Below are 21,084 nucleotides of genomic sequence, written 5' to 3' on the forward strand. Positions count from 1 at the left end.
CCTTTGATTCTGGTGCATGAACACTAAACAGCCCCCATTTTCACATGGTAGCTGAGAGATTGGCTGAACAATAACCTGGTCTCACAGTCGAAAGGACTGGAATCTTTCACACAATTAGCTGAGACACATTAATCAAACCAGCGTGAAATGGGAATGTGTCGCTGTCCACAGCAAGTTTAATTTGGATACAAGCAAGCACAGAGCAGACAGCTGGAGGAAGCATTTTCTTCTCTAAGTTGTAGAAGGCCTGACTGGGTAGTCTACAAGTTGAGAAGAGTAGTCTGGGAGATTACAGAAATGCTCGTGTGTGTGAAGAACTAATTACAAAGAATTATTTTATGCCAGACATCTGTTAATACAAAGCCTCAAACATACAAACTCTGAGTGATGATGGTTAGGTATCCTGGTACTATGTAGAGGGACAACCTGAAAGTGCAAGCACTAAAGCTATGTTAGCAAAGAAACTTGCACAGACAACTGAGAATGTGAGTGCCTAGAGCTGCTCTGAGTAGTGATTCCCTCAGCTTTGTTTTTTCTGAGCAGCAGTGCTATTCCTCTTCTGCTGTGGAGGATGCCAGTGGCAGGGCTGGGAAGGAGAAGACAGGCACCTGAACAGCAGGGCAATAGCCCCAGTGAAGTCGAGTCATCATAGGCAGTTTTCAAGTCTGACGTGTTTTCAGACTTGATAGAAAGTTTCCCTAATGGACTCCAGAGGGGCAGAATTGACCTGTGCTGTGCTGTGCTGTGCTGTACTGTGCTCTGCTCTGCTACCAGGATGCGGGTGCCTTTTGTGGACCAGGCAGAAATGCAGGACTCAGAGGACACTGTTCTGTTGGAGCATCCCACAGAGCTGGCAAACACATGGAAGAGGGGGTTCTATGTCAGTGTTCGGGGCAATAGCTGTGTTAGCTGGAGAGGCAATATCCCTCTCCCCTCTTGATAGCCTAAGGGGCTGTGAGCTGTTCCAGCCACATACAAGAACCAAGCACTTGGCTCACATCTGGATTACACAAACTAGTCTGGACAGAAGAAGGCTAGTCTAAAGCTGGAATATTTGCCCTACTCATGAACTAAATCAATTCACTTCTTGATGGGACTGATGGTAAGAAGATAAATGAGTCTCTCTGTTTAAAGCTAAATGCCATTTATATGCTTCTGGGCACTTCCCCTCTCTTCCCTGAAGCACAAATGCTGTTTCCCCCCCAGGACATGCTCAGCCCAACCACAATCTATGGAGTCTGCCTGAGAAAACCTTCTCTCCTGAGGTTATTCCCAGACCATTTGTGCAAATCTGGTTGCCTGGGTTGGTTCAGATAAGCAAACAAACTTTGGAGCTCTTCCCCAAATCCGATGGTTTGAATTCTTTTAGCTAGTCCTATTGATGTTCACACTGAGCACAGGCAGCAAACAAACAAACAGGTTCCTGCCCGCGGCAAGGAATGAACACGGGCAAAACAAAGCACTGAGGTGTGATCCTATTCTCATTGAAGTTGATGGCAAAACTCCCACTGGATTCAGCAGCATAGGCTCAGCCCCAGACTGAAATTGTTACTGGAAGGGTTCCTGGGCCAGGTGGGTTAGTAGGAATCTTTGAAATGAAAGCTGGAAACCTTTAGATGTTTTCCTGTCACTGCTGTGGGCTTGAGCACATCCTGCTGCAGTCTGTAAAGGATACAGCATGGGCTGTGGGGTCTGTGAGTCAGGCACACACAGGGCAGCTGGAGGAAAAGCAGCTCCTCTGCCTCCTCTATGGGCAACTGGCAAGGGATGAAATGTGCAAAGGAGTTTTTTACTACCCTATGCCCCGGTGTCTTGCACAAAGAAGTTCAAGAACAGCCTCAAGCCCATTCCCTACAGTTTACCAAAGTCTCAACCTGACTCCAGGTGAATGGGAAGGACAGGTGAGTAACCTGTTGGTGGGCAGCCCTACAGCTTGTGAGCTCACCTTCTCTCTGTAGGAGAGACACTTGGGATAGGGAATTATGTGCGATCATAGGGCCTGCAAGCAGGTTGGAGAGCCATTCCCTGGAGAGCGTGAAGGACTGGGAGAGCTCCTGCCCCACATCTCAGCACACTCTGACACAGCACACACTGTGTGTCTCCCTGGCTCCCCAGGCTTACCAGCCCTACCCATAGTGACAAGGCTTTGCCCTGTGTTTGTTCATTTGTTCTGTTCCCTCATTTTGCTTCCCCTGAAAGAGGCAGTTGTAGCTCTGTTAACACTATTTTTGAAAGCTCTCATGCTGTGTGAGCTCAAATCCTTGCATTAATCTACTGCTGTGTTCATTTCACTGCGCTGAAAAGCAGTGAGTTTAAATCCCCTCTAAACACCATTGGTGACACCAGAAGGCCAGTGTTTTGATCCAGCCCCATTAATGGTTACAAGTTTGAATCTAGACAGCAGGGGTCAAGGGCAGGAAAGGATTAGGAATCACAGCCCATGACATTAAGCTTGTGCTTTTGCCAAACTGGGAAAACTGGGAGCGCCCAATGCACCAAGTTAGTTTTTGTTTCCTTTTTCTGACATTTGGATTCCAAAGAGTGGGGAGCAGTGCATATTTATCCATAACATGATGAATGAGAGTGAGCTTTACTCCTTGATTTATTGCACAGGCTGAATGCTGAACTCGCCTATGCCAGGTAATATTACCTCAAAGAGCAGATGCAGGTTTCACACAAGGCCTTTTCAGATGCAGCAATGACTTTCAAATAAGGCCTGGTTTTTCAGGTATCTGCAGGCTCTGGTATGCTGAATGATACTTAGAAGCTTTCCAGTGTCAATTTGTGCTCCCAGGTACGATTTTTAGTGTCTGTTGCGTTTCCAAAATGTCACCAGCAGATGGAGGCAACAAGCAGCAGGCTCTGAAACACAAACTTCGATGACATTTGTGAAAATGCAGATGATGTCTGCATTTTTTTTTTTTTGTAATCTCACTTTTTATGCTGATATTTCATTTAACACATGGGATAGTTGAAAACTGAATTCTAAAACGATAAAATTTTTATTGTCATAATAAACTGCATGTGGCTTTGATCTCAAAGGCAAGAGCAGCACTGTAACTAATGTGCAATGTATGCTAGCCAGGGTGTAGGGAAATTTCCCATCTGTGTGGCAATGGGCACAGCCTGCAGTTTCCAGCCTGCCACACAGACAGAGCTCTGCTCCTGTCCTGAAGCCACAGAGATTTCACTAATGAGAGAAATTTTCTCTGTGAGCCTGCAACCCCACTGCCTTCATTCAGCAGCACTTGGCATCCTCTTTCTCTCTCTTCATCAATTAGGAAAGTTTAACTTTTGTCCTCTGGCTTGCTTGCCTCATTATCAGTTCATTAGCCACTTCCACCTGGGTTTTCAAATAAGAAGGTATTTCCTCATTAGCACACTCTGCCTTGCATAAGGATAGAAAATAACAAACCTAAGCGCTATCTTTCAGATCTACTCATATTGTTAAAAAAGCCAATCAGCCCTACACAATCCCATCATTTTATGTCTAGATCATCATTGTGAGACGATTGAATCAGTAGTTCATCCACTTTTTGGAATTCCCTAAATATTCTTTATCTCTTACCTTTATGAAGTAGCTGTTTACCGTGTTTTACAATTTTAGATTGGTCTTAATCTTACAGTAAGGAAAATATTTACTGCTCTGTTTTTACCCTGCTCAACACAATGGGGCCTCAGCATTCTCTAAGGATTTGTCTATATGGGGTCAGTCAGGAGATTAATCTGAACTGATTTAAAGTGCATTAGTTAACTGCATTAAATCCTTGAGCACAGACACACTGTTTTCTTACCATATCTTCCATTTATAATCAAAGCTCTGTATACTCAAAGTGGCAAATTTGGCAGTCCTCATTCAAGCTGAATTCTTCACTGAGAGATGTGTTTGGACAGGGACAGGAGTTGTTGGCTCACTGGCTTTTACATTATCCCTTGCAGATAATTATTAATCTCCAAGTTACATAAAAGATAAATTTAAGTCAAGAGGCTTGCTTAACACAGTGAACGCTATAATTCCTCCCAATTCTCAGTAAGCAAGCTGATATTTCTATTTCTAATGTAAAGAGAATCCTATTTCCTTCTTTGGAATGTTAATCCTGAGAATGCACTCCACAAAAACAAAGTGACATTTCACCAAGATATCATTGAAATGTTTTGCCCTGCTGTTACCAACTGAACATGCATTTTTAAAATTCTGTGTTAAACTCATTAAAGATTATTAATGGTAAAAGATTTCAGTAAAGTACAGTACTTGAGTAATCTTGGCATTTTTACTAAATATTTAATGAAATTGATATATTGTCATAGAATGTTTTCATCTCACAAATCAAATTTTTCTGAAAGTTACAACATCTGAAAGTTTTTGGCCAGCTCTGTGAAGAGGCAAAAATTTCTACCTCAGAAGAATTTTTTGCCTTTCCAAACCATTTTAAAAATGTTTTTTCTTCTATTCTGTCTAGAAACTTTACATCTCTAGTCAATTTGGGTAATTTATTTCTACATTTATATTACAGTCAAGGGGGCAGAAAGAAGGAAAGATGATCCAGTGAAAATGTTACTAGTGATCCAAGAGGAATGTTCTACCAATCTTGACTGGACATATTTGGGAAGGGAGTATTCACGATGCTAATTTATAGCTTCTGTATATTGGTGATATTCCAGTGCTCTGGCACATAAGCAACCATGAATCCATCCCAAGTTATATTCCTATTTACTGCTCTAGAAATTACCTTAGTACTTGGGTGTAGGAGAACAATTCAGTTCTGAACTGTTACTTACCCTGTGATAGGTTTAACAACCTGCTTGCCTGGTTTAATGGTGCAAGATTGCTGCTGGAAAAGTCAAGGGCTGGAAGTTGGGTCATTTGCACTTTTTCAAGTTGTCTGTGCATCAAGTCAGACGCTGTGTCTGGCACTCTGGAACTGGCCTTGCAGGCAAAGGCAGAGGGGACTCCCACCTTGACTGCAGCAGGCAGCTCCTGTCCTGAATGAAGTGCCTGGTGCTTCCAGGCAGGGAGGGTAGATGCTCTTGGAGGGTGCAGCATTAACCCCAACTGAGCTCTGGGTCTGCTGGTAACAGACCAGTGGCGCTTGCCTCCTGGTGGTCTCACTGCTGTGGGGAATGCTTGTCCAGGCTGAGCTGGAAGAGAGGTCGACACCACCCTTCCTGCTCTCATTCCCATGATTAGAGTGCCACTGTTCATTCTCTGCTGTCAGAAACAGTGCTCAGGAAAATGTAGGGGGCTAGAGATTGCAGCCTTTCTGATGCAAGAAAATCTCTCTGTTGATTAGCTCTATGGGGAAATTTTCCAGGCTTAAGCCATTCATTCATATCTAAGCCTGAGAAAATTAATGCTTTACAACAAAATATTTGAGGAACGTATTCTCTATATTTACCACAATGTTTAGAAATATTTCCTTGAAAAATATCAACAAGAACACAGACTTCACAAAACTGCAAACTCTGCTAAGTCCCAGTCTGATAGAGATCATAATAATCAGTGAATACAAAGCCTCTCTGAGCATGGTTAACTGGACAAACAACACTTAGTGAGAACTTTGGGCAAGAAGAGAGTGGGATCAAAGTGCCTTGTCTCTGTCCCCAGTCTTACTTGCTGCATCCATGTAGAAAAGCCCCAAGTACCCTTGGGGACAATATGTGAAGCTCAGCAGCCCCTTGGAAAGCCAAGACAATTGCTGGGGATTCAGGCCTGCAAACTTCTTTTTGCTTCCTTTGTGTGAAGGCTTTAGGGACTGGTACTGCTTTTATTGATGTCAAAGCTAAGACTTGCCCGTAACAGGAGGAGGTCCAAGGCCTATACTCACAGATATATGAAAGGAAAGGGTTACAGAACTGGAACAGCCTTATTAAGATCAATGCAGGCACTCAAGTCCTATAGGAATAATGTATATTTATGAATAATAAGACGATAGGTTCTATAGGGTCCTTTGAAATTCTGAGCACATTTTTTCTTAGGGCTGAAAGAATGGGTTTTAGCTTGATTTTCATTTAATCTTGTGATTGCATATTATACTTTCTAGAACTGGTTGCTTCCAGGAGACCTCAGAGACTCCAAGTCATCTGTGACAGGTAAGCTACCTATAACAGCAATGTCAAAATCGCCTCTGGGTTTATTTGTTTCTTTATGCAATCATTTAACTTGAAATGAGCTCTTTTGGCAAGCTCAGGAAGAGCAGGGTGGCTCTGTAGTAACAAGCAGATCTAACATCAGTTAAGCAACTGATTTTGAGAGATCGCAGCAAAGGTAGACACATAGTGGGTTTATTATTCTCAGAGGAGTAGTGATTATTCCGAGATAAGCAGTGATTCAGTGACTTTGTGTGCAGCTTTTTGTGGGGCACAGTTCGATTGAGAAGGTTGTGCTTTCCCAGGCTCTCTTGCCCAGACCGAGGACAGATTTTGCACTGTCCCAATTTTCATTTTTGAAAACAGACTGTAGGAATATTGCTCAACAGCGGTAAGGAAGACATGCTAGGACAGCATTTTCATGAGACAATGAAATAATACTGTGATTAGTTAGGAGGGGGAAAATCACATTCTTAGTGGCCAAAGCTATGAGATGAAGGCCATGGTTACACACGCAGCTTGACCAGACACACCAGCACTGCTGAATCACTCCCTAGTGTGCTGAGGGAAGGGAGTATTTTTTCAGGCACACACACACATATATACAGAATGTATGTATGTATCAGTGAAAGAAATTTACAGTCAGACAAAGTGTCATAACCTAGCTGAGGGAGTCATTGCAGTCAAATCCCCTTAAACTGATTTTAATGCATGCAGCAGGTTTTATAGATATGTAGGAAAAGACAAGACAGGATTTGTCCTCAAAATTATATACATGAAAATGTCAATAATCAAATATCCTTTGAGGACATAACCACATTTTTCATTGATGTTTATTATCTGTTCAGCTGATTGCTTGGGATCCAGCCTTCCTAGGAGGGAAGTGTGCTGCCCTTCAGAGCAGGATTTCCCAGATGCTATTCTAAATGGCTGAACAAACATGCTAAAGTTTTCAGCAAAGCAGAGGTTACTGAAACGCTGGCCATTGTCATGCAATTGTCAGCTTGAGAAAGCTCAGTATGTCCCAAACCCTTATAATGCAGGTCCTGGAACAGAACAAATCCTCTCTCAGCCTGAACAAAGAAATAAGTGTATTCCTTGCAACCATGTTATATTGCACTTCTGTTTTTTGGCCATAATCCTTTGACAGAGCCTATTACAGGCCATACCAAGGGGCTGGCCTGGCACCAGTGTAGCAGAGCTCTGGGCTGCATGTGAGTCAGCTCCATATCTGCCTTAGAGTCCTGATGCTGCCATGACCATTGGAATGCTCGGCTTGGGAGAAGGAAAGAGCTGCTTCATTCAGACCTCTCAGCCATGACTCTCCATGGACAATTAAGAAATCAAAGGGGAGCTCTCCACAGAGCTTGGCCACCACCAAGCCATGGTGGGAAGCACTGAACTGTGTTGCTGCCCAGAGTGGGAGCCTGCAGCAGCAGGACTGAGGGGGCAGAAGGTCTCCAGTAAGACCCTGCCATGGGAGAGGCAGCCTGTCATGCAGCTCTAGCAAGAGACTTCAGACTGGATACTTTGGCTCCCTGTTCCATCCCTGGTCCCCAGGGAAGCAGGGACTTGAACAGTTTTGTTGGAGGTGAAAATTCACCAATTATCTACCACAGTGAGGCCATATACCTTCTACAAATTTGTTTCTCAGGGTCTCTTTCTCCCCTTTTGTCTTGGTGGTTTTTCCTCTTCTTTTATGTGTTACATTTTACCTCCTCAAAACAAAAATGTCAGCATGTCAAATGTCCTGTATAGGGAGGGGGAGTGCAGGGGCAGGGGGATCCCAGCCCTGATGTCACTTGGAGGGGAAGCACCATTGGGGCCAAGGGAGGAAGCACAACAGGCCATGCTCTGAAGCTGAAATGTGATCAGAACAAACAAACAAAGTAAAAGCTGTAAAACTAAATGACTATTTTTGTTTGTTTCCTTGTTGGTTTGTTTTCACTCTTCCACTTCCTTGTCCCCAGCTGTGTGCTTCTCTAGAGAGCAGCCACTTGGCATTGATATTAGCTGGGCATGGAGCATATGTGTACTACATTTATTTTAAGTACTCACCCCGAGAAACAGATCCTTCTCTGTGAATCCCCAATACATTTTACAACCAGCTGCACTACTGGTACTGGGGTTGGAGAAGAGGAAATTATATTTTCTTTAGATTTATTAGGTTTGACCTCTAGTCTTAATGGGCTAGTTATTTTCTACATTTGGATTGTCACTGTAAACTGGTACCAACAAACTCTGATATTACAGTTACAACATGTAAAATATAGTCTGCTCAGTATTATTTCCCCTTTCACTTATAATCTTCTTTTTAAAAAACAGAAATTTGTTTTCAAAATTTGTCTGTAAATATGATTTTGAGCTGAAATCCTGGATGCATATACCCCAACATAGTCAAACTCAGATGGAAAAGCAAATGTCTGGAAAAGCTATAAAGCTGGAATGGGTTTATCCAGCTCCCTTGTGTCCCTCCACTATCTTTGCCTCAAGCTGAGAGGGGCTGGGTCATGTTCTGGTTCCAGCTTTCTGGCTCATCCTCATCTCCAGTGCTGTTTTCTCTTGATTTCCTAGGATAAGCAGGGTGCCAGCAGCAGAGAATTTGGCCTCCAGGATGCTCACGGCCTTCCCTCGAGGCCGAATCTCTGCACAAGATGCACTTCTTCATGGCTTCTTCAGCCCTCTGCCTCAACAGCTCTACCAAGTTCCTGGTGGTAAGTTAACTCTCAATTTCATCTCACCAAGAAAGAGCTGCTTCACATGCTATTTACTGGGAGTTTCCTCACTATTTTGAAAATCTCTGCCATTCAGCTAGATGTCTCTCTTTTTTGCCTGCACTCCCTCCCCACTCCTGTATGCTGCAAGATTTACATCCTGTGGCAAATTTGACAACTTGCTTTTCTGTTTTCCTCTACTTGCCCCCTGCGTTAATACTAGAAGGGGACCTTGATGGGCTGCTGCCATGGTCCACCTGCAAAGCAGAGGTGTACCTGCTTTGACAGGTCATCCCCCCTCATTCTGTAACCCAAAGGGCCTGAACGTTTCCCCAGTTACTCACACTGTGTGTTCAGTGTAACACACCTGCTGGTCCCTCCTGATGTCCTGAATTCCCATCTGCTCAGCATGGTGTGCTAGCCCCAGTTCCCTCGGACTGCTTCTCCCGCTCCCTTTTGATGTTGAGACAGCTGTTCCTTGTACCCTGTCACACCAGTTCTCCTTCTGTTTTACCTGCTTTATTTTCTTCTTCCCTCGCTCCCTTCTTTTAAGCACACACAGTTCTGCCTCTTCTGGCCTCAGCTGAGAATAAATACAGGGTGTCTCAAGCTGCAGTTCTGCTCCTCTCTAGGAAAAGCTCCCTTCTATTGGGCTGCAGGCCAAAGGGACCTTGCATTCCCTGTTGCCTCCTGGGCGCCCTGTACACTAGTTAGTTTGGTGGTGGTTTTTAAGACAGGGGCAACTGAGAAAAAGCCTTCGTGGCTCATGTGTTGTCCAGCTATTGGAAATCCAAATTTCTGGCTCCTGTGACACATCCCAAGTGGAGGAGCAGCCAGCTAGCATCTCTCCCAATCCCCCAAACTGCTGCCCTTCAGAAGGTGCTCTGTGTGTGTATGTGCTTGAGTGAGAGACATCTGCATTCCTTTTCTGTTCACCCAGCCACAGAGCACAAATCTACTTTGACACTTTTAGAAAAATGAAAAGATGGAATCTCGCAGGAGCCTGCCTGTGCCGGGGGGGGAGGAGGGGAGCACGCACAGCAGGAGGGAAGTTGACTTTTCTTTATACATATAGGGTTTTTTCCATGCAGAGTTTAAATTATGCCTGATAAAAGGAGTTTCGTGGATGTTTCAGTTCTTTCAAACCCTCCTGGCTTCCTCCCAATTAAATGAGGTTTGTCAAAGCCACAGGGCTCTGCTGCTGCCAGAGAGGCGGACAAGCACTTCCCGCAGTGACATCTCCAATCCCCAAGGGAGAAGATGAAAGTGTCAGTGCTGAGAGAGAGAGAGAGAGAGTGGAAAAAAACAGGTACAGAGACAGACAGTGTGAGAGAAAGGGAGAGAGTGAAGAGAAATAGAAGGAATGAGAAAACAGATTGGCATAACGTGTCAGTCTCTCCCATATGCTGCCAGTGAGGGGACAGATTCATTTCACCTGGGTTTAGGCACCATCCCATATTTATTATCCCCCATATTGCAGCAAGAAGTACCTTGTGGACAGGAAACTGCATGGCGTTATCATAGCAACCAATGTGTTGAGAACAGAATCAAAGTGCAGAGGGCTGAAACAAGTACAGTACGATCGTGCAAGACCATATTCATGAGTGACTCATTAAGCCTGTAACATTTAGGCAATTCTGAATAATTCCCCATGTAGCCATTCCTATAGCCATAATTGTTTAAGACATTTGCTCTCTTGTGTCACTTTGGCATAACACTGTTTTGGAATTTAACTGTACCATTTTAAAATTCTTGTTGCTATGATAACAGTGCAGATTTTAAATATATTCTGTTCACACTTTGTTCTAGAGGATGCTGGCTATTAGTTGCCATCCTCTGAAGGCAAAAGTTAAAGCAGAAGGGCAAAGAATGATATGGAGATGAAAGGTGAAATAAGAGGGGGTTGATCCCAAGGTATGTGAGACAGTAAGAAGGAAACAACATTTGAAAAAAGAAAAGCTTCTCATAAGAATTTATTCTCTGTTTTTATGAAATAATTGTATCCATAACCATTCTTTTTATAAGTTGTTATGACAAGCAGGAAGCTTGAAAAACAGAGGATGTTTTTCAAAGGTCAGTTCCTGGGAAAAAATAATTGGAGAAATCACTGTTTCAAAGTTAAGTACCCCTCCAAATAGCATGATTCTGATTATTAGGGGGAATGCTAATGGTTAGAGGCTGGCTGCTGCCCCTGGAATGGGAGAGAGGGAGCTCAGGGCTCTTTACTTCTTAGTGGCCAGCTCCTAGAGAGTGGAACAGGTGGCTGTTGCTGTGCTCATCTGAGCACAAAGTGCTGGAAAAGAAAGAGTAGCCCATGCTCTAAGGGAGGAAGAAGGTTCTTTGTCCTCTGAGTGGGGCTGGCCCACAGCTGCTCACTCCTGTGCCTCTAGCTCTAGGAGGGGATTACTGAGGCCTGGGTTCAAACCTTGTTGATTATCTTGGTTGCCTTAATCCTACATGTGCCACCAGCACCTCTGGATATAAAAACAGAGAGAAGTGCAGGAGTTTATTCAGCTTCTCTTCAGTGTGGCTGGTAGCCTAAGGGGTGGCAGTGATGACCTTTTGTAAAACCAGAGCATTTGCTGTCCTTTTTCTGGCCGAAGCCAATCCTGAGACAATTATCTCTGTGCAGTGCAGCCCTGCACTGCAGCAGCTCTGATAAAACTTCAGTCTAACCCTTTGCCACCTGCTAAAGCAGAATGTTTTCTGTCCAATTAATCCCTCCTGGAAGAAAGATGAGATCCTTGAATCAAGAAAGCATGAGCTGTGCTCTCAACTCAGTGTCACTCCTGAAGTGCAAAGGGCCTTCTGAGGAGGTATCTCACTCTGCTGTCAGACAGGTCAGACACAGTAACAATTGCAGCTTATTATTCTTAGTTGTAGATTTGGTTTATTTTCCCTCTCTTTTGCCCTCTGATGCTTTAGAGCAGGCTTGCAAGCAGGGAAGGTAAGCAGTGGGATTTGGGGTTACCAACAGAGCACTCCCAAGAAAACACACTGCAAGAAGAGCTCTAGCCAAAACACACAGGCACAGGAGCCAGGGAGGCCTGAGCTGCCAGCTCAGATCCTTTCCCCACTGGACCCACTGGCCATACCCTCAGCACAGCAGTTAGCAGTTCCAGTATGTGCTCCATGAGGAGGATTGTGTGTTGCATGGATGGGATCCTGGCTTTGACTAGGACATGCTTGCTCTTTTTGAGTACAACTGGTCTCTAATTACCTCCCCCAGCAACACAAAACCAGTGCACCAGGTGATGAAGACACTATAACATTTCTCCTGAAACAGCCCACTATTCAGCCTTTCAGAGACAAGGAGGAGGGAGGCTTGATGTTGACAGTCTTTTTAATGTCTGTTGCATCTAAGCTAAGACAAAGCAAGTAAGCAAGTGTGGGCAGTGAGGAGGTTAAGGCTGCAAGCCTTAAAAACCCCATTACTGTTGGGATTAGCCAGCACTGGTGAATGTTATCGCAGGGGACATAGAAAGAAGAGCTGGCTTTCATGACCCCTTGTTTGGCTTGGCTGGTTTCCCTAGGTTCTCCTACATATCTAAAAGCTTTATACAGTCACTTGATTTTTATTTTTTTTTTGCCACTCTGCTTTGTGACCTCTGTACACAGCAAATAGATATCCTTCACTGCTAGTCAGATACAGACACCTAGAAAGTTCCTACCGTTCAGGTGTATGAATCTGGTTTATAATGTGTCTTAATACAGGAATAAGCCAAAGCTCATGAGGAGCAGGAGCTGCCCCTCCTAAGCCAGAAGCATTCTTATCTGTGAGGTGATAAAACAAATCTTCACCCAACTCCAGAAAATCATCCCTCACTTCACCAGGTGTGATCCCCACAGTGGTGGAAGATCTGCTTGCTTTCATACTGGCATTAAAGTTTTGGATTCTGTCATTAAGCCACTACCCTAGGAAAGAGCTGTTGCAACATCACAGCAGATGCTTGCCAAGTGCACAGGACTCTCTGGACATGTTGCCCTGTTTAAGCTCTTCCCCGCATGCTGTCCTGGAGCAGGCAATGTGCTGGGCACTGTTTAGGAGCACAGGGCAAAGGGGAAGATGGGAAAAGAGGGAAAATTTCCTTTGCTCACTCCCCAGCTCCTGCTCTTGCAAAAGCAACTGGCGCAAAATTTGGCCCACATGACTTGTGGAAACAAAGTCCTACAGACATGGATCAAATGCTCTGGCTCCCATTGATCTCAGGCCAGAGAATCTCTATAAAGGTCTTATTGTTCAGGGAGACAAACCACTCTTGGGGGGAGTGCTGTTAATACCATTCGTGGAGGCAGACACTATTGCATCAGAGGTTAGCAGATGTTTTTCTGTAGTTTGTCTAATTGCAAGTTATAGCTGAGGTTTCTTTAACTTCCATTTTCCCTTTTACACTCTTAAATGCAAATCTGAAAAGATTTAGTTGTCTTGTTTGCTGTGAAAGACATCCAGACTGGAAGTCTCACATAATCGTTTCTCATCCTCAGGCGCACTTCTGACTTCACCCAGTTATCAGCAGAAAAGAGTAAATGGGGAGGTAGTGATCAGGTTTGTGCTTTTCTAAGGCACAAAAGTTAAAGCTAAGTTTGAGATTGTGACAGCAAGCAACCATGAGCATAGGAACTCAATTAGCCTGAAAGACAACTATCTCATTATCTTTCTGAAAATGATATAAATACATAAGAATATAAAAATTTAAAATAAACTCTCTATTGACTGTCTAGATGACTGAATTTCATTGCTCAATTTCTTTAAACACCCACTTTAGTATTTATTTATTCTAAGCGTGAAGCAGCTACGATAATTAGACTGTCAGATTTGGTAAGTTAATGAGGAGTCACTGGAGTGGAAGGTTTTGCATTTGTGAGATTGCTGAAGGAGAGAAGCCCCGTGCCTTCGCTCTATCTCTTTTTTCTTTTTCTTTTTTTCCCCTCTGTTGGGTGGGAAGGAGAGAGCTTGGCAGTGCACAGATCCATTTGAATCCTTTTGATTAGCGGGTTGCATTCCTACCACTGTTCTACCAAATAGTATTTTGCTGGTTGCTCCAATAAAAAGAAGAAGAAAAAAGAAAAGAAACCGCAGATGAGATTTCTAGAGAGGAGTGTCTAGATTAAAGAAATAATTTTCCAAAAACAATCAGAAGGAATGCAGCTGTGAGAAATAGGATCCTGAATTAGTTTATATTGTGGCTAATGTCACAGGAGAGCATTAAGAAAGTAGCACAATGAAGGAAAAAGACCCTTTTGGAGCTTTCTCTTTAACCTGATTTTTCCGCAGGACAGTCAGCGCTCACAGTTCCAGGGGTGAGACTGCAACCTGAAATCTGTGACCTGTTTGCTTCTTACCGAAGAGGCCATGTCCCACGAGGTTCGAGCAAGTTTTGGTAGAAGTAATGGATGATTGAATAATTCTTGGGTAAGCATGTAGTTGCCATTGATAAAGCTGCTGCCATCACCCTTAGCACATTAATTTCTTCATGTACTGAAGGTGGATAATAGATCTGATACTCAGGGCTGGATGATCGCATTCCAGGGTAAGAACAAAGTGAGAAATCTGCCATTCAGAGAGAAGAGATCAGCAAGCCAATGGCCCCCAATGAGCAATGTTCAGTGGTATCATGGGAGGTTTGGATTTGTTTTGTCATATTGCCAAGTATCAGACCAGTGCCCTTTCCTCCAATGCCTACCCAGTCAAAGTATTGCTTCATTTCCCTATTGCTTAAACTGACCAAATTGCTTTCTTCTTCTTTGTCCTTTCCTACCAAGTTCACATTTCATAGCTTACTTGTTTTGATTTCACACACATTGGAACCTGAGCAGAGCTAGGCAAAATATCCATATCTTGTAAAATCTTTTGTTTTAATTAATCACTATTTTAATGTCATGCTTCAAAATGATGCTTCAGCATCAGTACTGTTCATCTTTTTGTTACAGAGGACCAAAAGCTCACTTAAAATCACTGTTATTGAAAGAAATTACCAGAAAATATTATTTTATTATATCCTGTCTCTTTGTTTACTCTGTGCATTTGTTAGCAGCATGTGTCCTGTCAGAGTCACTGCTGAGTCTGTGCTTGCAGGGCAGACCTGGAAACTGATTTTGAGGCCAAATTAGTTTGACTGTCTTATTGTCTGCCAAGCTAAGAGGCAACCTTAGGATAGCAGGACACACCTCAGCTACCCATCTGTGCTTTCAAATACTTGTACCTGCTATAGGATCAGGTCCCAGCACTCAGTGCCTGGTCTCACAGCCTCTCTACCCCTTCTGCCCTCATCACGTAGACAACAGCAGGCAGAGAGGCCAGCCTGGAATCCTTTTAGGAAAGACCTGACATTGCCAGTGCTGTGACCAGATTGGGTTTTGGAAGCAGCCTGAATGCCTTCCCTGCTCACCTGCTCAGCTGAGTGCAGACAGGATGGCTGTTCCCTCTCTGTGATTAGAGAGGAACTAATCCTGCCAGAAAAGCTGGCTGTCAGTTCCACTAAGGCTTCTGGGAACAACTCACTCGAGGAGGGTACCCATGCATCAGTGTTCAATGAACTTGGATTTGGCCCATTTTAAATGATTTAGAGAGCATTTCATAAATATATAATTTAAAATAGTGAAAACTTGCAACTAGTAGGAGAAACTCTTAAACATTTTTTTATATATTAACCTCACCTCAAAATTATTATGTCCCTCTTTTTCAGCTGCTTACAAAGCATACTAAACAAGCTTTAAGTTTTCAATCTGGTCATTGCAGGAAAACATTCTATATGTTATGGTGTTCATATTATTAATTCTCTTTTTAAAAAAGGCATCTGGATTCAGACATGCAAGCAAGGTTATAAATGAAACTGTAATTTTTTTGTCATTTTAATAGGCTACCAATGGAAAGCAGGGGGTTCTGTATGCTTTTTCAAATCTAATGAGAGGTAGTAGATAGGCATCTAAAGCGCAACAGCCTCACGCTGGCATATGAGAGAATGGAATTTCCTGGGAACATAATGAAACCTTCCTTCATTTCCCAACCTGAGTTAAGTTACAAAAATAGACAAAACCAAGAAACTAAACATACCAGGCTACATCTTGAATCCATGGGCCCTGAGCAACACAGCAAGGGACAAAACATCATCACAGATTCCTCCTTGTTTTCCTTCTGGTTTCAGGAAGAGATGAGATACTGTCAGTAGTCTATCCCAGGGTGATATATACTTCATGCCAACACTCCACCCATTTTCTACCCTATTCCACCCACCACTTTCCCTCTACCTGCTGAGGAGGAACATATGGGTCATTGGAATCTGCTACTGTTCTCATTCTGCCTCTCAAAATAAATGCTCAGATAACTAATGCTGTGCCTCCTACATGTATGTGATACTGTACCAGCTAAGGGTACTTGAATCAACAGGAAGAGAAGAGCCTGTTTTAAACCAGCTTTTAACAAGCAGGGTGACTGAAGGCATTAGCCCTGCAGAATATTTGTAATTGGGATTTATTTTTCTTTTTGATTCAGGACTTAGGCCATGGATTTTTACCCTAATAGAATTCCTCTGCAATAGAGGCAGATTGTACCCTCTCTTACACCAAGGACCTTTGAAATAACTCCTTATGTTGACAAAATGAAGAAAAATCTTTGAGATTATAAACCAAGGGCACAGTTTGAGGGGTGGGATGTGTGTTTTTAAAAGTCACCTTTCAGTAGAAGAGATTGAAATTGTGCAGATGTCCTGCCTTTTGTTTTTCAGAAAGCAATGTCAGAAGGATTGACTTGGCAACGAAGATGTAACAGCACAGTCTGGACACTGAACTTGCAGAATATACTCAGCCATGTGTCACTTAATAGAGAGCTCCCTGGACCAGAAGATCGATGTACAAACAGGACAGATGGGGAGTGACAATTGAAAGAATGTAGAGGCTCATCCAAGGCTTACAGAGACCTGTCATTCCTGGGGTATGCCTACAATCTCCTTCAACAAAAGAGCTCCTGAGGGAAGGAGGGGATTAGTCAAGAGTTGAGTGAAGTCTCCAGGGAAGATGGTTTCTTGGATAGAGTTGTCAACAAAAGGAATTGTTTAAGACTATTTGTTATAATTTCCTAGAGGGAGCTTCTGCCATTACTAACAGGATTACCAGCGTACTGGTTCCACACCAGCAGAGCATTAGACATGTGCATTGCAGACTGGTTGCTTAGAGCTGAATTCAGGGGTCTTATACAGCATCCCAAACGTGTGCAGGTGTTGATGAGCAGAGGGGAGATGGCAGAGAATTAAGATGCAGCCAAATGCAGTCCATTTTTGGTGCAACTGTTGCAGAGAGTCCTGGTTTATTCATGACTTTCCACAGTGTTTTAATCTCCTTGATCTCAAGGCTGCTGACATACTATGAGAAGGAAAGTTAATCTGAGGTGAGTGCTGATGGGGATACATGGGGAAATCAGAGACCTCTTTCCAAACTGCAGTTACTGTGAAATTTCTCATAGAATTCTTCCTTGAAGGATTAGGAAAGCAAGTCATTTACTGTGTTCAAGTACTAGTCTGCTTGGTTTCAGTTATCTTGGGTACTTTTTCTTGGCTCTGGGACATAGAAGCCAGTAGCCTTGGTGTAACCCTACAGCACCTCTGGGAAGAAAAAACAAAGATAAATCACTGAGGTGCAGACATACAAACCTTCTTGAATATTTTTATTTATCTGAGTAGTGTCACTGGCATGACTGGGAGAACTTCTCTGAGCAAGAATTATGCAGAGCATCAAGGCTCTGGGACAAAACCAGTCCAGGAGCTATGGGTAGCAGCCATAGAAACAACTGAAAGGTGAACTTTTCGTGTGAGAGCTGCATCTCCAGCCTCACTCCAGTCCATCACTTAGCAAACACACACTGCAGATCTGGGCAGGAAGCAGCACAACTGTTTATGTTCCCCTTTGCCCTTGCTACAGACATAATTTCAGGAATGCATAGATTAGCTACATTAAAGGGGACATAGACTATCTGCAGGCACTGCTCAATTGAGAGGACAAGATTTTCCTTAGGTTATGTTCCTTAAAATTCTCTGCCTTCATGAAAAGGCAAGCTATGTCCCAGAAGTCTTTCTGCCTCTAGATTGTGTGGACTTGGATCTCCCAAAGCCACTCTCAATGACCTGACCTCCCTTTGCAATACTGAACAGAGCAGCTGTACATGATGCCCAAGTTGGGATAGGGGTTGTTTTGCATTACTTCTGCATTCTTGGAGATGTCTGGACTTAGAGAAGTGAAGAAGCAGGATCTCTAGGGCCTGCAGTGGGATGGCTGTGGCTGAATGTTTGCTCATAATTGAGAGCAACTAAATGCTCAAGATATATTAAATGAAAGGATTTGTTATGCATGGGCAGTGAGGGATCTAATGATGAGAACTCAGTCACTTTTCCTCATGGTCTATCCAGAGCATCAATTGTAAATTTCTTCTTCCCTGGAGCAGTGGGACAGAATGGCTTTGCTGTTTTACATAGCTACCACCCTATAATGGCCATTGCTAAATTTAGCCACATGCTAAATTGCCAAAGAGTCAAATGATACCTTTAAATTCTGTATCTAGAGGGGTAGAAAGCCAGGAAGACCCTGGATATGCTGCAATCCAGCAGTCTTCTGTTCATTAACTCGACATTGTAGGCCCAATGCCTAAAACATGCCAGATCAAAGAGAAACTGTCTCTAAACCACTCCTCTCCTCAGCTAATGGGATGGGAATACTATTTACATCAGGAGTACTGGTTTCAGTAGATTTTTCCATCCCCTGGCCTGCACAATCTCAGGGGCAACAGCTTTTGAGGAAAATGGATGTAGTGTTGTAATGAGTCAGAAAGAATAGGTAACAAGAAATATATCTGAATTCATGTACCAAGTTAGTGCCACCCAAAAAGGCAGTTCTGCTTCCCCCAGTTCTCTCCCTGCTTCAAGCTTTACAGTCTTTCTCTTTTCCTTTCTGGCACCCTTCTAATCCTTGAAGAACTGATTTAATTCACTATGGAACACAGATGGAAAACTATGAACTCTTTTGTGAGTTTTTCTTTGTTGTAGTTAGCTGAATCAGATTATGGAGGGAGAAAAGTACCCCAGACTTAATTCATGGATGAGTGTGAGGTAGGAAAGGAGGAGGTGGAAAAATCCATGAAGTTCATATTCTCTTATCTCCAGCCTGCTCACATCTAGTTCCTGTGGGTGATCATCCTCTGTCACATTTGAATGTCTGATGTTGTTTTGAGATAATAACTGAATGGGTTGTGGCAAGTAAGTGCTCAGTACTGCTGTAATTTATGTGGGCCCATCACAAATCCAAATGTTTACTGTCAAACACCTCACAAAAAGTCCCAGACGTTGGCAGAGAGGTGCAGGACTGACATTTATTATTTTTTTCCAGAAAATACTTTCTTTTGGCAGGGGCAGGATGCTTTGGTAAAGCAGGTGAGAGTTTATAAAGTGCATGTAAATGGAGATCATTGTGCTTATGGGTCATCAAACTGTTTCTCCTGACCACCTAATAAAAAACCAAAAACAAATCTGAGGTTTTTGAGAAATCCTTTAACATCCTCCTTTATGTGAAGAGAATTTAACATCAGACTTAAATATTTGCTTTAAAAACATCTGGAAGTAAATGAAACAACTTCTTTCCCAGGCCAGGATTCTGTTTTGTCTCAGCCTTGAGCAAGTTTGTTGGCCAAATTATATATGCCCAAGAAAAGATCCAAGGGCTTTAAAACTAGCAAACCCCTGTCTGTAATGGTGCAAGTGGGCAATGCTCTTTAAAGCATCTGTGGGGGAGGGAAATGCCAGGAAAATCCCTCTCACAAGCCAGAACTGCATTTGGGGAGCCCAGATGAAAGCTCTGATGCGGGTCATGTGACAGGTGTCACTTCAGTAATGATATTGGGGCAGAGATAAAAGTCCTCGCCGGCTGGTCATGTGACATCTCTTCATTACTGGCACAGCAGGTGGTCGGAGAGACTCAATGCCTTTATTTTTTATTATTTTTTAATTTTTTTTTTATTCTGTGATAATGAGAAAATGTTTAAACTTCCATCCCTGTGTTTAAACACTTCTTCATGCTGACAGCAGCAGGAGATCCCTTGATCAGCTGTCAGATGGGAAAGTGCAATTTTTCTGGAAAGTAAACAGCATGTTTGCCAGTTGGAAATCATTTTCTGTTTGTTGGGACTGCTAGTCGTGGTGTGATGGAGCCATGTCACAGCATCTGACAACTCGGGAGTGGGGAATAGAAAACAGGCTGAGAAATGGGGTTTAGATTTTGCCTCTGATAACAGCAGCTTGAGATTTTTGACACTTCGTTATTGTTACTGTGTGGAAAAAAACACAACTTACGGGTTGCTATGAAACTTTTAAAGCAGCAGCTCAGTGCCAGTGTGAATGTGTGGGACCTCCTAAAAAAGCTCCTGCGTTTTAATAAAAACTTTCCTAGGAGAAAAGCAAAAGGGACTCAAAGGAACAGAGTAGATGTGGAGATGTGTGGGGGCAAAGATGGTCAGATCTCATTCCTGGCTTGCAAGAAGAAACAAAAAAAAGTCTTATTAGAAAACTTTACATGGTTCTGGTGTCACATAGGCTTGGGTAACCCACTGGGAATTTCAGGTAAGAAAAGGAAGGCAAATATGGTCACAGGGTCATGCAAAAGAGCTCAACCCCACCCTGAGCCTAGCTGAAACCAGAGGTGTTACGGTCTCCTTCGGAAGTACCTTGGAACCCAACTAAGTTAACTTTAAATGCTAATCACATTTTTTAAAATTTTCCTCTTAGGCAAATACCTTCTCAAAGTCAATTCCTGTTGAGAAAAAGGAGATACAGATGTTATACATATAATTCCAATTAAAATTAGGGTTTGAATGTGCCTCTGCAGAGCCATACACAACATTTTTCCTAGGCAGACACAGACAAAATCTTATGTGCAGAATCAAAAAATCAACCTGATTTCAACACCGGGAAAGTTAATTACTCAGAGCACGGCTCAAATCACATAAAAAATATTCACAGCAATTATGTTACATGAAATCCTTGGTAGCTTCCCAACAAATGCTTTTCTCTGCTGGCTGCACTGCAGCATTCTGCCTCTTCCTAAAGATCCCAAATAAAAGCTTCCTGCCTGTTACACCAGCCGGTAGCTCACCCGCACCCCAAAAGCCCTGGAGCTGGTGCATTGGCTTCAGCACCCAGCTGCAATCAGGAGCTGGGCCCGACCAGCAGCAAAAACCATCCCAAGCAAAAAGATCAGATCAGAATCTGGCCCGTTGCTCGCAGTCATTAAAAAACATTGCACTTTT

At 43.1% G+C, this 21,084-nt stretch overlaps 1 protein-coding gene and 1 long non-coding RNA gene across 6 annotated transcripts in view; one reads left to right on the top strand and one right to left on the bottom strand.

Annotated features, from left to right (window-relative positions):
- LOC107207735 overlaps nt 1-14,437 on the bottom strand; it is a 33,520-nt gene extending 19,083 nt beyond the window's left edge. Inside the window, exons 1-2 of one of the 5 annotated variants that reach the window (XR_004498278.1) lie at nt 14,145-14,419; nt 2,651-2,874 (exon numbers count right to left, since the gene is read on the bottom strand). This is a non-coding gene — a long non-coding RNA (uncharacterized LOC107207735). Of the gene's footprint in view, nt 1-2,650; nt 2,875-14,144 lie in introns of all 5 variants that reach the window. The other 4 variants (XR_004498281.1, XR_004498280.1, XR_001522906.2 and 1 more) reach the window with 4 other exon arrangements.
- CDK15 (cyclin dependent kinase 15) overlaps nt 1-19,302 on the top strand; it is a 38,484-nt gene extending 19,182 nt beyond the window's left edge. The window contains exons 9-12 of the mRNA XM_033516111.1: nt 6,042-6,090; nt 8,662-8,801; nt 14,077-14,214; nt 16,526-19,302. Coding sequence (XP_033372002.1) covers nt 6,042-6,090; nt 8,662-8,801; nt 14,077-14,186 — 299 coding nt within the window. The 3' untranslated portion in view covers nt 14,187-14,214; nt 16,526-19,302. The remainder of the gene's footprint in view (nt 1-6,041; nt 6,091-8,661; nt 8,802-14,076; nt 14,215-16,525) is intronic.
- The last annotated feature ends 1,782 nt before the right edge of the window (nt 19,303-21,084 follow it).

This window comes from Parus major, chromosome 7 (genome assembly GCF_001522545.3).
Source record: "Parus major isolate Abel chromosome 7, Parus_major1.1, whole genome shotgun sequence".
Taxonomy (NCBI): domain Eukaryota; kingdom Metazoa; phylum Chordata; class Aves; order Passeriformes; family Paridae; genus Parus; species Parus major.